Genomic DNA, 18,159 nt, shown 5'->3' with positions numbered 1-18,159 from the left:
ATGTATGTATATCCTTAATGAACAACTTTAAATTAATGTTGTTGGTTTTTTTGCCTTTGACCTGGCAAAGCAATAGTTGGCAGAAAAAAACCTTCTGGAGTCTATACTTAATAACTTTAGCGCTGTGCCATTTATCATGCTTCTATTGAAAAATCTGTACAGTATAAGAGTAGTTATGGTAGACTTACCATTGTTAAATCTCTTTCTGTGAAGTACATTGGGTTCCACAGGGAAACATCGGGGGGTGTAGAGTGGATCTTGATCCAGAGGCACCAACAGGTAAAGCTTTAGCTGTCCCAGGAGGCATAGGGGCTCCGTTTTGATAAACAGTCCAATGCAGGAGCAGGCAAGAGAGAAGGCAGATGTTAGTCACATAAGAACACATTCTCACGACAGGAGAAGGTACGAGTGGCCAATGCCATACAAACCCAAAGAAGCTAGGTACGTCAGGGTGGGCGCCCTGTGGAACCCAATGTACTTCGCAGAAAGAGCGTTAACAATGGTAAGTCTACCATAATGCTCCTTTTCTGCAGCAGGGTACATTGGTTTCCACGGGGAAACACTGGGGGTGTCCTAAAGCAGTTCCTCAAAGCAGGGGACGCGACTTAGCGGATGCGAGAATCCGGCGTCCAAAGGAGGCATCCTGGGAGGCGACGGTATTAAAGGCATAGAACCTAAGAAATGTTTTCACTTAGGACAGGGGTGGGGAACCTCCGGCCCGCGGGCTGTATAAGGCCCGCGAAGCCGTTTGGTCCGGCCCACCCGCTCCTCTCAGTGAGACACGCCGCCGCACAGCCCGGCGGCAGCGTGTCTCAGCTGGCACCACATGGAGGAGAGCGCGGCTATTGTCGGGCGGCGGCTTGTAGGACTAGAAACCAGCCGCCGGTTCGTGAGCCAGTCAGAGCTCGCGGACCGGCAGCCAATCAGGAGCCGCGGCTGCCGGTCCGCAAGCTCTGATTGGCTCTCGAACCGGCGGCTGGTTTCAAGTCTTACCCGCCGCCGCCCAACATAGTCGCGCTCTCCTCCGTGTGTCCCCGCCGAAAGGAGCGGTAAGCGGGACGGGGGTCATCTGAATACCTGGCACTGTGGGGGTCATCTGTATACCTGGCACTGTGAGGGGCATTTGTATACCTGGCACTGTGGGGGGAATCTGTATACCTGGCACTGTGAGGGGCATTTGTATACCTGGCACTGTGGGGACATCTGTATACCTGGCACTGTGAGGGGCATTTGTATACCTGGCACTGTGGGGGCATCTGTATACCTGCCACTGTGAGGGGCAGTTGTATACCTGGCACTGTGGGGACATCTGTATACCTGGCACTGTGAGTGGCATTTGTATACCTGGCACTGTGGGGACATCTGTATACCTGGCACTGTATGGGGCATTTGTATACCTGGCACTTTGGGGGCATTTGTATACCTGGCACTGTGGGGGCATTTGTATACATGGCACTGTGAGGGGCATTTGTATACCTGGCACTGTGGGGGCATTTGTATACCTGGCACTGAGAGGGGCATTTGTATACCTGGCACTGTGAGGGGCATTTGTATACCTGGCACTGTGAGGGGCATTTGTATACCTGGCACTGTGTGGGCATTTGTATACCTGGCACAGAGGGGACATTTGTAAACCTGGCACTGTGAGGGGCATTTGTATACCTGGCACTGTGAGGGGCATTTGTATACCTGGCACTGTGGGGGCATCTGTATACCTGGCACTGTGAGGGGCATCTGTATACCTGGCACTGTGAGGGGCATTTGTATACCTGGCACTGTGAGGGGCATTTGTATACCTGGCACTGTGGGGGCATCTGTATACCTGGCACTGTGAGGGGCATTTGTATACCTGGCACTGTGGGGGCAATTGTGGATCTGGCACTGAACTATTGGGGGCATGTGTGTATCACGTCCCATTTTAACTGGCCACACCCATTTTTTTGGCGCGTGCGGGGGCAGACTTGTATGGCCCCCGAAGGATTTTATAAATATCCAAATGGCCCTCGGTAGAAAAAAGGTTCCCCACCCCTGACTTAGGACCACGTAGCCACCTTGCAGAACTGTTCTGCGGACACACCACGGCGAGCCGCCCAAGAAGGTCCAACAGACAGAGTAGAATGGGCCTTATTCGCAGCTGGAGCTGGGAATCCAGCCTGTGCATAAGCATGTGCAATCACCATTCTAATCCATCTGGCCAAGGTTTGCTTGTTCGCACGCCAGCCACGTTTGTGGAAACCAAACTGGACAAAGAGGGCATCCGACCGCCTAACAGAGGCAGTCCTCTCCACATAGACACGGAGATCCCTTACCACATACAAAGAACGTTCTTTGGTTGACAAGTCCAAAGAGATAAAGGCCAGAACCACAATCTCTTGGTTAAGATGAAATGATGACACCACCTTAAGTAAATAATCTGGTCTAGTTTGTAGAACTTCCCAGTCACGATGGAAAATCAGAAAAGGGTGGACGACAGGACTAAGCGCATAAGTCCAACACCCGTTTTGAAGAGGCAATAGCCAGCAAGAACAGGACCTTGGCCATGAGCCATTTAAGATCCACCGATTCAAGAGGTTCAAAGGGAAACTCTTGTAGGGCTTTCAGCACAACAGGCAGATCCCATGGAGCCACAGGGGGAACATAGGGAGGCTGAATAAGTAGAACCCCCTGAGTGATTGTATGAAGGTGAAGGTATAGAAGCAATCTTGTGCTGAACCAACACCGACAAGGCAGATATGTGAACCTTGAGGGAGGCCAGACGAAGACCTAAGTCCAAGCCTCTTTGCAGAAAAGCCAGAATTCTGGAAGGTTTAAATCTACCAGCATCATAATTCTTATCAGCACACCAGGTGAAATAAGAATGCCAAACCCTGTAATAAATCCGGGCACAGGCCGGTTTGCGGGCTTTCAGCATACTTTGAATAACTGCCTCAGTAAATCCTTTGGCCCTAAGGAGTGATGTTTCAAGAGCCACACCGCCAAAGCCAGTCTGGCAAGGTGCGGGTAGAGACAAGGGCCTCTACAAGGAGGTCTTGATGCTGAGGGAGTAGAGGGGGATGATCTGTCGACAGACCCTGCAGGTCTGAGAACCAATGTCGTCTGGGCCACGATGGAGCGACTAGAATTAGCATTCCTCCTTCTTGCCTGAACTTCCGCAGTACCTTGGGCAGGAGTGACACCAGAGGAAATATGTAAGGCAGCCGAAAGTTCCACGGAACTGCCAGTGTGTCCACGAACGCTGCTTGAGGATCCCTGGTCCGTGATCCAAAGACTGGAACCTTGTGATTGTGTCGAGACAACATGAGGTCTACGTCTGGTAGGCCCCACCTGTCCACCAGGAGTTGAAAGACTTCTGGATGAAGGTTCCACTCTCCGGAGTGAACATCCTGGCAACTGAGGAAGTCCGATTCCCAGTTTAGGACACCTGGATGAACACTGCCGATATGGGTGACAGATGGCGTTCTGCCCAACAAATGATTTTTGACACTTCCATCATTGCCATGCGACTTCGAGTGCCGCCTTGATGGTTTATGTATGCCACCGTGGTGGCGTCTGACTGTACCTGAACAGGCCTGTTCCGTACCAGTGGCAGGCCAAGAACACTGCCCTCAGCTCCAAAATGTTGATAGGGGGGAGGGATTCCTCCTTGGTCCAACGACCCAGAAATGAGTGTTGCTCCAACACTTCTCCCCATCCCCGCAGACTGCACAACTGCTCATCCTGGATACACCAGCACAGCGACAGCCAAACCTCCGGAGTCAACGAGACCATCTGGTATCTGATCCGATGAGGTAGGCCGTCCTATTTGGAGAGGATCAACCGTTGCAAAAGACGAGAATGAAATTGAGCGTACTCCATCATGTCAAAGGATGACACCATCAGGCCAAGGACTTGCATTGCAGACTGTATCGACACTCCGGGGCGACGAATTAAGTGTCTTATCCTGTCCTGAAGCTTCAGGACTTTGTCTGGAGACAGGAACAGTCTAGGACTGTGTGTGTCCAAGAGTGCCCAAAGGTGCACCATGCTCTTAGCTGGGACCTGCTGGGACTTCTTCCAATCTATTAGCCACCCATGGGCTTGCAGGAATTTCACTGTCAGTTGCAGATGACTGAGGATGACTTCTTGAGAATTTGCTAGAATCAGCAGTTCGTCCAAGTAAGGGAGGATTGTAATTCCCTGGCGACGGAGGTGGGCCGTCATCACGGCCATGACCTTGGTGAAGATCCGAGGAGCCGTAGCCAGACCAAATGGCAGAGCCTGGAATTTGTTAGTGAAGGTTGCCAATAGCAAACCGCAGGAACTGCTGATGCGATATGGCAAAATATGCAGACATGCATCCTGTATATCCAGGGATACCATATAGTCTCCGGGTTCCATAGCCAGCACAATTGAGCGCAGTGTTTCCATATGAAACTTGGACACTCTCATAAACTTGTTCAGAGATTTTAGGTTGAGTATAGGCCGGAAAGACCGACTGGGTTTCAGGACCAGAAACAGGGTCGAGTAATAAGCTATGCCCCGGCACTGGCACAACCACTCCTGTACTCATGAGGAACCCTACAACCGTTTGCACAGCCTGCGCTTTCAACGGATTCGAAGGGAAAGCCGTACTGCAGAACTGGTGAGGGGGGGACGCCTCTTGAAGGAGACAGCATACCCGTGAGAGACAACTTCCAGTACCCATGCGTCTGAAGTGGCCATGAGCCAGACCTGGGTTAACTGTAGAAGTCGGCCAACCACCCTGGGGTCCCCCAGGGAGAGGCCCACCCTGTCATGCAACAGGCTTGTCATGTTATGCAGCAGGCTGACGGGCGGCCCAAGACTGTTTCGCCTTGGGCTTGGTGGTTTTTGGAGCACGAGATTGTCTTGGGCATCTCTGACCTTTTACTTTCCCTTGAGGCCGAAAGGAGTGAAAAGTGGTACCATTTGCCTTCTGTGCAAAAGGATTAGTAGTTGGGAGAAAAGCTGTCTTAGCAGCTGCCAGATCAGACACAATTTTATTTAGGTCTTCCCCAAACAAAATATCCCCAGTGGAGGGGAGTACCTCCAAAGTCTTTTTGGAGTCCAGGTCCACTTTCCACGACCTCAACCACATTATGCGGCACACCTGGACAGGCGCAGCTGATGCCTTGGCTGCCAATACTCCCGCCTCAGAGGACGCCTCTTGAATGTAATAAGAGGTAGTGGTAATGTGAGACAGGTATTGTCTGGCATTGTCAGAAATATCCTCGGGCAGCTCCTCCTCTAACGCCTGAACACATGCCTCAATACCTTTAGCGGCCCAAGAGGTAGCTATAGTGAGTCTATGAATAGACCCTGTAAGGGAATATACAGATTTTAGGCACTCTTCAACACGCTTATCTGTCGGCTCCCTCAGTGAGGTGACAGTGGTTACAGGCAGAGTGGATGACACCACAGATTAACCATGGGCACAATTTGTGGGGGTAATGGCACTGGTGGCCCCATAGGCGCTCCACTAGAGTACCCAGCGGAGTAGTGAAGGCTGCCTATGGAGGCTCCTGACTAATGACAGGGGCTGCGGACTGACTGGGAGGTGCATGACAAGCAGTACAGAGATCATCAAACAACACTTCCCCCTCTGATAAATTCTTGGAGCATGCTCTGCATGGCGCAGGAGCTTCCACAGATTTACTGCCCTTTCTGTTAGACATTATATATGCAACAAATGGGCTAACACAGTCCAATTATAAAGCCAGACAAAAGCAAAAAACTGTGGAATAAAACAGGGTATAACGTGGCTGTAACACAGTGGAAATATACTTATATCGATATATAGATAAACACTGTGTATAACTATATTGTAAGACCCAAACGCACCTAGCCCAGGGTACAGAATATAGTGACAGTTATATCTGGGAAACACAAAGTAAAACTACACAGCAGATACAGGCACACAGTCACATGCAATGCAGAAATTATTAGGACAATAAAGCTGCACTGGACTTATATACAGTATATATATATATATATATATATATATATAGCTATCTATCTAATCTATAATATATATATCTATATATCACAGCGCGGTAATAGACCGGAGTATGTAGCAGAATACACGTACAATATACTCTGTAATGTACACCTTTTCCCAACTAACGCTGTCTCTAAGACATATAGGATACTCAAATCAATGTAAAGTCTCAGCACTGTACACAGGCAGCTTTATATGGGAGACCTTGCCCAGCAATCCTGGAGACATGCTGCAGCCATGCTGTTAAGATGGCACCCACAGTCTTTTTGAGGGAGAGAGAGTGAGGCAGCTCCAGGGCAGGAAATCTGCAAGAAGATGGTGCCCTGGGTCGGGGGAGGGGCTACAGGTCAAGCACCGCCTCCCCTATGCTTTACTTTTACCACAGGTACTGTGGAGCCTTACTAAACAGGTGGTAATACACCTGACCTGTGGTCCAATTGCCCTGGTGGTCTAGTGGGGTACCTGCCCAGTGACAGTGTCCACGCCTGCGCCGCGGACGGAACGCAATTTAATGGCGGGTCCCGCCTAGGAGACCCCTTGTAGCAGTCACGTGATCCAGGAGAGCAGTCTGTGACCGTGACTAAGTCGGGACGCCTCTGCCGCAGGTACCTGGGAACCAGGCCAACGGGAGTGTACAGCGCTGCTTGGGAGGTAATGGAGCTGCAGCGCTGATTGTCATTCTGAAATACAGCTCTGCCAGCCCAGTCAGAAAAGTGAAAAGTCTTCTTTTGTTTAAAAGCTTTCAGGGCTGCTCAGTGCAGCCCCACTGTTCAGTGACCTGCTACTCCAGGCACCAACTCAAAACGGAGCTCTCAGTGCCTTCAGGCAGGGTTATGGAGGAGGCCCCTATGCATCCTGGGACAGCTAAAGTTTTATCTGTTGGTGCCTCTGGATCCACTCTACACCCCGATGTTTCCCTGTGAAAACCAATGTACCCTGGCAGAAATATTAGTATATGTTTGGCAACATAAAAACAAGAATGGACAACACACTAATACAGTATTCCCTCTATGCAAATTCTTACCTCCAGACATATAGGACAGTCCTGTCGCGACACATTTTCAATGCACTAAAAAAGAAAAAAAAAAAGAATAACTTAATTCAATTGTTATATGTGGGACACAAAACAATGGGATATTCCAAAGCTATTCTAAAGGAGTTAAAGAATGCCTAAAAACGTAAAAGCCACCTGAAACTCCTGCCAAAGACAGTGACCTCCAAAAAGACAATGACATCCAACTTGTAAAAATAGTAAAAGGTATACAAGGATGAGCAGGCAGCTGATCTAGGGGCCTTGCACACTGAAGCCCTGTGCTGCATCGCCTAATAGGGAACAACAACCCTTGTGAAATACGAGTCCCCTGTAGTCTTAGATATTTCACTTGTACTGACCTTAAAAAATATGAAGCTATAAAAGGTGCACTAGCAAACAGTGAACCACATTGCAGCCTTCTTTGCATTTTGAGGAAAAAAACAACAAGATGACACCACCAATTCTTGGATCATAATACCAAGGATCCCACCTTTGGATGGAAAAAGGGTAATGTTCAAAGTACTGCCTTGTGGTATTCTATGGAGACTGATGAAAAAAAGACAACAAAAAGGTAGGAGAAAGAATCTTCTAAGTGAGGAAGTAAAGGGACACATGGCAGAGGGTCTCATATAGGACCATGGAAAACTAAAGGGAGACCGAATGTCATCTATACTTTGCAAGAAAACCTTCATTAATTGAATGAGAGCCGGTAGACGCTGACAATGCACTGCAAGGGCAGATCTCTTCATCTTGAGATATATCAAAGCCAATACTCATTCAAGAATCTCATCTAGGAACAGAAGACAACAAAAAAACTGGAAAACATGTAGGGGATGGTTTTTATACTTTGAGAATCACATGATTTTGTTAATGCAGCTTTTACTATTAGGAAACAAGTCTTAAAGAGCTACAATGATCAAGGAATCTGGGAAATAAGGGCTGGTCGAAGAGGCAGATGCTTCGGCTACTTGTGAGGCATAATATAGGTCCATTATAACTGTACCTACACCTGCCTTTTCTTACACTTAGAATTAGAGGAGTTGAGGGAATGCAGTAGATGAAATGAAAGCACCACATAACACCCAGTGCAGCTAAAATGTTAAACAGTTATTGAGATGATAATGGCAGCAGTAATCCTCTTAGATACGCGTACAATTTGGTGGTATTACATGAAGGGTGGTAGAACATTTCGCACATTTAGACCTTTTGACAAATTTGTACAAGAAAAATTACTTGGGAATCAACAAGCGAAAATAGGATTTTAATTACCTAACGGTAAATCCTTTTCTCGTAGTCTGTAGGGGATACTGGGAATCCATTTAGTACCATGTGGTATAGACGGGTCCACTAGAAGCTAAGGGCACATTAAGAAATTGATAGTGTGCGCTGGCTCCTCCTTCTATGCCCCTCCTACCAGACTCAGTCTATTGAACTGTGCCCGAGGAAAAGGACATACTTTGAGAGAAGGATAGTTAAACAAAGTGGTGAGATTACAAACCAGCACACACAAAACAAGAGGAAAGCCATGATAACCAAACCTGAAACAGGAACAGCAACAGCTGAACCAAACAAGGATACTTAACCAAGTAATCGTGCAGGAAGAACGAAGCATCGAGCGGGCGCCCGGTATCCCCTACGGACTACGAGAAAAGGATTTACCGGTAGGTAATTAAAATCCTATTTTCTTTTACGTCCTAGGGGATACTGGGAATCCATTTAGTACTATGGAGAAGTACCAAAGCTCCGAAATCGGGTGAGAGACTGCTGAGGTTCCTGCAGAACTGATTGACCAAACTGAAGGTCCTCAGAGGCCAAATTATCGAACTTGTAAAACTTACCAAACGTGTTCGAACCTGACCAAGCAGCTGCTCAGCAGAGCTGTAAAGCAGAGACACCCCGGGCAGCCGCCCAAGAAGAACCCACCGACCTAGTAGAGTGGGCCTGTACAGATTTTGGAACTGGCAAGCCTGCCGTGGAATAAGCAGGCTGTATAGTGAGCCTGATCCAGCGTGCAATTGACTGCTTTGAAGCAGGGCACCCAATTTTATTGGGATCAGATAGAACGAACAGTGAGTCTGATTTCCCGTGACAAGCTGTTCTCTTTACATACACCTTCAAAGCCCTCAGAACATCCGAAGACTTTGAAGTAGCAGAGGTGTCCGTAACAACTGGAACTACAATAGGTTGGTTGATGTGAAACGCAGACACCACCTTAGGAAGAAATTGCAGACGAGTTCTGAGTTCAGCTCTGTCCTCATGGAAAATAAAGTAGGGGCTCTTCTGAGACAACGACCCTAGCTCCGACACACGTCTTGCTGAAGTCAATGCCAACAGTGTGATGGTCTTCCATGTTAGGTACTTTACGTCCACCTCCTGCAACGGTTCAAACCAGTCCGATTGGAGGAACTGCAGCACCAAATTGAGATCCCAAGGTGCCGTGGGAGGCACAAAGGGAGGTTGGATGTGCAGAACACCTTTCAAGAACGTCTGGACCTCAGGGAGAGAAGCCAATTGTTTCTGAAAGAAAATAGACAAGGCCGAAATCTGGACTTTTATGGAGACTAGGCGTAGGCCCACATCCACTTCCGACTGCAGAAAAAACAGGAAACGTCCCAGATGAAATTCCACCAAGAGACATTTTTCTTCCAGATCTTTCTGGCTTGGATCATAGTCGGATGACCTGGTCAGGAATCCCTCTTTTGGCTAGGATCAGCCGTTTAACTTCCATGCCGTTAAACGTAGCCGTGGTAAGTATTGATAGACGAATAGGCCCTGTTGCAGAAGATCCTCGCGAAGAGGTAGAGGACACAGATCTTCGAGCAGCATCTCGAGGAGATCAGCATACCAGGCCCTACGTGGCCAGTCCGGAGCAATGAGGATTGCTTGAACCTTTTCTCTTTTTATTCTTTTTAGAATTCTTGGGATCAGAGAAAGTGGAGGAAACAAGTATACCAGCTGGTAGACCCACGAAGTTGTTAGAGCGTCTACCGCCACTGCTTGTGGGCCTCTCGACCTGGAACAATACCGCTTGAGCTTCTTGTTGAGTCGAGACGCCATCATGTCGATTTGTGGATATCCCCACCGACGTGTCAACCACCGGAACACCTCCGGGTGAATGCCCCAATCCCCCGGGAGCAGGTTGTGTCTGCTGAGGAAGTCTGCTTCCCAGTTGTCTACTCCTGGAATGAAGACCGCCGACAACTCCACAGCATGTTTTTCTGCCCAGAGGAGAATTCTTGACACCTCTGACATTGCTGTTCTGCATTTTGTTCCACCCTGTCGGTTAACGTACGTTACCGCCGTCACATTGTCCAACTGGACTTGAATGGCCTGATTCCGAAGTAGAGAGGAGGCCTGCAGAAGGGTATTGTAGATAGCCCTGAGGTCCAGGATGTTTATTGGAAGGACGACTTCCTGACTTGACCATCATCCCTGAAACTGCACCCCCTGGGTGACTGCTCCCCAACCTCTGAGGCTTGCGTCTGTGGTTAGCAGAATCCAATTATGAACCTCCGACCCTCGACGAGGTGAGAAGTCTGTAGCCACCACAGAAGGGAGATCCTGGCTCTTGGCGACAGACAGATCCTCTGGTGCATGTGAAGATGCGATCTGGACCATTTGTTCAATAGATCTACTTTTCCAAGGGAAGGAACACTCTCTGAAACTCTGTGTCGAGTATTATTCCCAGGAAAGGAAGCCTCTGTGTCGGGTCCAGGTGAGATTTTCGTAGGTTCAGAATCCACCCAGGATCCAAGAGTAGTTTGGTTGAGAGGCTAGTGCTGTCCAACAACCGCTCCCTGGACAGTGCCTTTATCAGAAGATCGTCCAGGTACGGAATTATGTTCACTACCTGTTTGCGGAGTAGAAACATCATCTCTGCCATAACTTTGGTGAACACACTCAGTGCAGTGGAGAGACCAAATGGCAGGGCCTGGAACTGGTAGAGACAGTCCTGCAGTGCAAATCGTACATAAGCCTGATGATGCGGCCAGATCGGAATGTGAAGGTACGCATCCTTGATATCCAGAGACACTAGGAATTCCCCCTTCTCCAGACCCGAGATCACCGCTTTCAGAGACTCCATCTTGAATTTGAACACTCGTAAGTACGGATTCAACGACTTGAGATTCAGAATCGGCCTCACTGAACAGTCCGGTTTTGGTACTACAAACAAGTTTGAATAGTACCCCTTGTTTTGCAGATTAGGTGGAACTGGAACAATGATCTGGGTCTGTACCAGTTTTTGAATGGCGTTCTGTAATGTGAAACTGGTAAGCCTGATTTGAAGAATCTGTGAGGTGGGAGCTCCTGGAACTGTAGTCTGTAGCCCTGGGAAATAAGATCTATGACCTAGGGATCCTGGCATGATGCTGTCCAGATGTGACTGAAGAATTTTAGCCAGGCTCCCACCTGCCAGTCTTCCAGGCATCTTGGTCCACCGTCATGCTGAAGGTTTTGAGGAAGCAGAGCTTGAGCCCTGTTCCTGTGAACCGGCAGTTGCTGGTTTTTGCGTGGTTTACCTCTAGCGCCTCTGTTGGCAGTAGAACAACCCCTGGGCTTGCAGCTAAACTTGGCAGTCCGAAAGGACAGTAAATTGGGTCCTGAGTTGGCCTTCCTAGCTCGGGGAGCTGCAGAAGGAAGGTATGCGGACTTACCCACAGTAGCTTTAGAGATCCATTTGTCTAGTTCATCTCCAAATAAGGCCTCTACTGTGAAAGGCAGGCCTTCCAAGCCTTTCCTGGAGTCCGCATCCGCTGTCCACTGGCGTAGCCATAGACCCCTGCATGCAGTCCCTGCCATAGCTGTAGCGCGTGCATTAAGCAAGCATATTTCTTTTATGGCTTCCACCATAAAGTTTGCAGAGTCCTGTATATGTTGCAGGAGCAAATCAATCTCCCTTTGAGGTAAGGTATCTAACCCTTTAATTAGGTTACCTGACTATTTAGCAATGGCTCACGTAATCCACCCACATGCTATAGTGGGTCTCTGGGCCACCCCCGCAGCTGTATATAAAGATTTGAGCGTAGTCTCAATCTTGCGGTCAGCCACGTCTTTCAGGGAGGCTGCACCCGGGACAGGCAATACAATTTTCCGTGAGAGCCTGGATACGGATACATCCACTATTGGTGGATTTTTCCATTTTTTCCTATCCTAAAAGGAGAGGATGATAATAACCGTTTAGGGATTTGATATTTCCTATCAGGATTAACCCATGGTTCTTCAAACAGAGTATTTAATTCCTTTGACACAGGAAAAGTGGCTGAGGATTTCTTTTTTATATTAAAATAAGATTCCTCACTCTCCTCTGTCACCCTATCAGGGATATTCAGAACTTCTCTGATAGCTTCTATAAGTGCCTCTATTCCCAGTGACAGAGTACCCTCCCACACCTCTGAGTCCACCTCACCCTCCCTCCATGTCTGACCCTTCATCATCCGAGTCAGACTGCAGGATATGGGCCAAAGTGCGTTTTTCCGGACATATGGCAGGTGACTGAGACGCTGGTTTGGGTACAGAGTCTCTTTTCATAAACTCAGTCATAGATTGTCTTAAGTATTGCGTCTCTTTCTCATTTCAAGATAACTTAGTAGAGATTGAGGAAATCATTCCCCTAATGGAGTCCAGCCATGCTGGTTCTGCCCCGCTAGCCTGGGAAGGGACACTACATTGACTACACACTAGTGAACCCCTTGGGGAAGAGGAACACTGTGCTTTACATAAAACACACTCTTTGCCTGACATACTGTATAGTGACAGCAAACAAACACACAGGAAAAAGTTAAATGCACAAGTAACCCACAAAGAGCCCATCCAGGGAGACACGCTAACCAGGACGCCGGCTTAGTACTCACCACTCTTCATTCTTCTGGCTCTGTTGGGGTGGCAGCGTGCTGCGGGAATGTACACACGCTGTGGTGGGGCTTGCAAATAGTTCCTTCAGGAGCTAGTGTCCTGTCAGCGGGGAACGGGACGTCCCCATTAACCCTGAGAGAGGTTAGGCATTGGGCTTCCTCCCCCCCCTCCAATCCCACAAAGCAGGCAGGCTGGTGCCATCCAGTCCTGCCTGAAAATAACACACTCAGAAAATAAATGCAGAAAACTCTTCAGGAGCTTCCATAGACGTGACCGACTCCTCCGGGCACATTTTCTAAACTGTGTCTGGTAGGAGTGGCATAGACGGAGGAGCCAGTGCACACTATCAATTTCTTAAAGTGCCCATGGCTCCTAGTGAACCCATCTATACCCCATGGTACTAAATGGATTCCCAGTATCCCCTAGGACGTAAGAGAAAACAGTGATAACATGAAGCACTGTACACATTTCGGCAGCACATATACAGTACCATCTACTAGACTAAGTTCCAGGAAACTAAACCAATGCGCAATAAAAAAGAAAGAATATGAAAAGCAGCAATTCACCAAGATGAAGTGTTCCAAGGAGTTTAAGAGCCATTGCAAAGTGATGGGTGCTATTGTACTACTGGCTAGCTTCTGGGACTGCTTGAGTGACAAACTGGAGAATGTGAACAGATTTTCATTGGCCTGGATGTCTGATACTCACATTACGTTAAGCATTTCCTTACTGCATAAAGAAAATGAAGGGTACTGGAAAAATCAGAAGTGAAAATAGTTCTAAGGAGGAGTTGCCAGTTATTTTTTATCCAGTGGCCTGTCTCTTATGTGTTCTATAATTCAAAGCCTGGGTTCTCATACTGCAGACACAGCCAGTCTTCATGAAGTCATAAACCAATACAGGTTGAGTATCCCTTATCCAAAATGCTTGGGACCAGAGGTATTTTGGATATCGGATTTTTCCGTATTTTGGAATAATTGCATACCATAATGAGATATCATGGTGATGGGACCTAAATCTAAGCACAGAATGCATTTATGTTACATATACACCTTATACACACAGCCTGAAGTTAATTTTAGCCAATATTTTTAAGAACTTTGTGCATTAAACAGAGTGTGTGTACATTCACACAATTCTTTTATGTTTCATATACACCTTATACACACAGCCTGAAGGTCATTTAATACAATATTTTTTATAACTTTGTGTATTACACAAAGTTTGTTTACATTGAGCCATCAAAAAACAAAGGTTTCACAATCTCACTCAAAAAAGTGCGTATTTCGGAATATTTGGATATGGGATACTCAACCTGTAATGAAAAGACAAAGTATTTTGGCCACAAGGAATTTTGTCAAAGTAATATTGGAAAACCCTCCATAAATGAACTGGAGTTTTGTAATATTTTGTATTTGCCCCAAAACAACTTTCAAAGTTATATTTGAAGGTGCATACAGACTATGCGATATAATATCGCTTATTTTCCCCATTCTGAGCAATATTGACTAAAATATCACAGTGTGTATGCTGCAAACGATGGCCAATGCACGTTCCCAGAGGTCATTAATGACCCCCTCTGTCAGCCGTACATGCAGGTCAATTTGGGCTATGTCGGCCAAAACGGAGTGTACAGGCTGGCCGTGGCATGAGGTCACTGAGCGATACCGTTTGCGGTAATGCTCAGTGTGTATGCACGATGTCGGGAGGCCTGGGAATACACTATGTGATATCGCTCATGGAGCGTATCGCACAGTGTGTACCCACCACTGAACATATTTTTAGTGCATAAACAATTACACAAAACAACCTAAACATGTGCAAAACAGAGATTCCTTATTTATGATTGTTGTGTGCAACACAGGCAACAATAATTGTAAAATCATATCAACTATGATCTCATTTGTAGTATGTGTTTCTTAATAGTGCTCTACTCTTCAGAGTGTCAGTGAAACAGACCAGGGGACCAAATACTGCTAACCGTGGGAATTTGTCAAAATGTCATAGTAGGTTTATTTCTATGTACATTTCCCTATTTTCTAGCATGTTCAAAGTTTTTCTTTTTTATTAATTCTAAATATACCTTAGAAAGTTAGTAGTTGGGGGAACATAAACGGCTTCATCTGTAGAAATCATTAAACGTAGTACTGTACATGTATTGCCCATTTCCCCAACCAAAAACTGCAATTTTTATTTAAAAGCATAAAAAACACGTGGCTGTTTACTTTATCTGGATACAGATGGAGCTTTGGTTGTAATATGAAATTTCCCATAAATTTAATCCATGCACCTTGAACTATACTTAAAAAAAATATAGGAGTATGATTTGGATGTAGCAAAGCTACACATTTTAACATGCTACATGGAGTAGTAATAAAGATGTATAGCAGTACAATATGCTATTAAGTGCTTATGGCACATTTGAATATCGTAATTACTATGGCTAAAGTTGATTACCATATATTTTATATATATATATATATATATATATATATATATATATATATATATATATATATATATATATATATATATATATATATCCAGACTTTTGCCCCGGCACTCCTCCTAGTAACTGGCTGAGGTGCACTTACTTGTGGACATGCTAGTCCACCCACATGTAGTAAAAAGAAACAGGTGGCACTCACAGACTTGCAAACGATGTTGAACAAACTCCACGCCGTGAAGTGTTTATTGGAAACAACAGGTGACGTTTCGGGGACACATCCCCTTCCTCAGACCACAAAACGTGATAGTTTGCCCATGCGGGCTCTACTATGTAGGCAAAACTGAATGCCAATTGAAAGTACGGTTAACTCAACACAGGTCAGCCATTCGTGCAGCCCTGATTACGGGGGCCAGCGAGCAGCCGGTGGCAAGACACTTTGCCACACATAAACACAGTTTGGCCAGTTTGAGATATAGAGCTATTGACCATGTGCCAGCATCTGCACGGGGGGGCGATAGAGGGAGAAAGTTACTCCAACTTGAATCCAAATGGATTTTTCGCCTTGATTGTTTGGCCCCTAGGGGGCTAAATGAGTCCCTGGGCCTCATTAACTTTTTATAAATTAGTCTCCGCTATTGTCACTACCGCCCATAAACGCCTTATCATTAGCCAGATGTTCACAAACCACATATGTAATGGTTTGTAATATGCACATTTTGCTCTTTAACCCCTGACAGACATCATAGGCTAGGGTTCAGGTGTGGGGTTATACCGGGTAAGGGATGGTGCCCTCATCACCCACTCACCCTTTGGTTGATTTGCCTCTCAGATTTAATGGCCTTCAGAGATAATGATACAAAACAGAATCTTTCTATACAGTAGTAGGTCTAAACACCATTGCTATCACGATTAGGCTGTTTCCAGGGTGGCAGCACACACAGGCTGTTTTTAACGTTTTTAAGCTATTACATGTTGTATTGTTGTTTTGCACAAAAGTCATGATCAGTTTAGCAGGCGCACTCTAGCTCAGGTGAGCGCTATATTTATGTGTGTGCCAGTTCAGTAGATTTTATAGTGTCACTAATGTATTTTGTTGTTGTTTTCAGGGCTCCCAGCGCGTCGCCATAGGAACCGGCTGACCTGATTGCGTCACTTCCGGCCGGGCCGCGTTGCCGAAACCGGAAGTGCGGGATGTGTGACGCCGGGGCACTCCGTGGTCCACGCAGCTGAGAGTCATGATTGTGGGGGTAAGTGGGGTTTTATCATGTTATATATTCACTGTGTATACACTGTTTTGTGGTCTGAGGAAGGGGATGTGTCCCCGAAACGTCACATGTTGTTTCCAATAAACACTTCACGGCGTGGAGTTTGTTCAACATCGTTTGCAAGTCTGTGAGTGCCACCTGTTTCTTTTTACTATATATATATATATATATATATATATATATATATATTTTTTTTTTATTTTTTATTTTTTTTATATTAACACACAAATCCCAAGTGCGCTGTATTGTTTGTGTTTACATAGATTCTTCCAGGGAAACCCAATTGGATGTACTCTGTACACTGGAGAATATTAATTCCTGGGGTCCTAGAACAGATAACCCCTCACCAGAAAATCACCCAAACAAGAGACCCAAGGCCAATTAGTAAAAACATTGGTTTAATATTACAAATTAAACACATATACGTTTAATAAGATTTCTTTACAGACAGTTTTACAGTGTTTGTACAAAGAATTTATAAAAGATGAAAGCCAGTGAGAAATATCCAGTGTATGATGATGACTTAGACACTCCCTCACCTTATCAAGGTGTGAGCTCGAAAGGGAGTGTCTTCATAGACTGGGTTAATAGCTCATGACTGACAGACCCAATGCGTTTCGTCTATACGACTTCATCAGGGGTAACAGTATTAAAAGTAGGAACAGAAAAATATTTAAGTCTGTGTATAAAAGGTCATACGATAGCCTTGAGAATTAAAAAAATAGCTTGCATTCAAGCTCGTCTCAGAAGTGGTAACACCCACTCCCTTTCGAGCTCACACCTTGTTAAAGTGAGGGAGTGTCTAAGTCATCAGCATACCCTGGATATTTCTCACTGACTTTTATAAATTCTTTGTACAAACATTGTAAAACTGTCTGTAAAGAAATCTTACTAAACAAATGTGTTTAAGAATCTATGCAAATACAATCAATACTGCGCGCTTGGGAATTGTGTTTTTATTCTATGTGTAATTGAGATTCTCCAACAGAGATTTCTCCCGCAGTGCTGCTTTTATCTAGGCGCAATATAAGGATACTATTGTGTTGTTTTATATATATATATATATATATATATATATATATATATATATATATATATATATTGTCAAAGTCGAAAAATATTGAAGAACACACAGCACATATAAACTGCACACACATGCCCACTGCGCGTGCACTTGTTCTGCCGTGAGTGCACATATCCGCAATTTGCGTATGGTCGCTCCCGCGTGACCTGCGCATCGGCGCGTGGTATGGGTATTTACGGCAGAGTTTGTGTACGCGTGGAGAGCCATCAAAACACATTACATATTTAATCCAAATAGTGCACAATGTACACATAGTCTCCTTGCACCACATCAGAAAGTTATAGCTGTTTAAATGGTTGCAGAACAAAAGGGATTCACCTTTACAGGATAAGAGGGGACAGACTAAGGTTATAAGGTGGTATTTGGTATCCAGCTGTAGGGTATTTTAAGGGAAACATTCCGGTGTTGGTCTGCGGAAGATCGCATGTTCCTGCGGATAGTTATGTGCAGAAGCAGAATATAGATATAAACTGTATTTAC

At 45.9% G+C, this 18,159-nt stretch overlaps 1 protein-coding gene across 3 annotated transcripts in view; it reads right to left on the bottom strand.

Annotated features, from left to right (window-relative positions):
• The window catches only part of RCHY1 (ring finger and CHY zinc finger domain containing 1), a 146,946-nt gene that overhangs the window by 66,474 nt on the left and 62,313 nt on the right, over positions 1-18,159 (bottom strand). For 2 of the 3 annotated variants that reach the window (XM_063916761.1, XM_063916770.1), the window contains exon 5: positions 7,020-7,064. The exons of the other annotated variant lie outside the window; for it this stretch is intronic. In XM_063916761.1, coding sequence (XP_063772831.1) covers positions 7,020-7,064 — 45 coding nt within the window. The remainder of the gene's footprint in view (positions 1-7,019; positions 7,065-18,159) is intronic. 3 annotated transcript variants of the gene reach the window in all.

This window comes from Pseudophryne corroboree, chromosome 1 (genome assembly GCF_028390025.1).
Source record: "Pseudophryne corroboree isolate aPseCor3 chromosome 1, aPseCor3.hap2, whole genome shotgun sequence".
NCBI classification, from domain to species: Eukaryota; Metazoa; Chordata; class Amphibia; order Anura; family Myobatrachidae; genus Pseudophryne; species Pseudophryne corroboree.
Note: the sequence above shows the minus strand (reverse complement) of the source record. Positions and strands in the feature narration are given on the sequence as shown.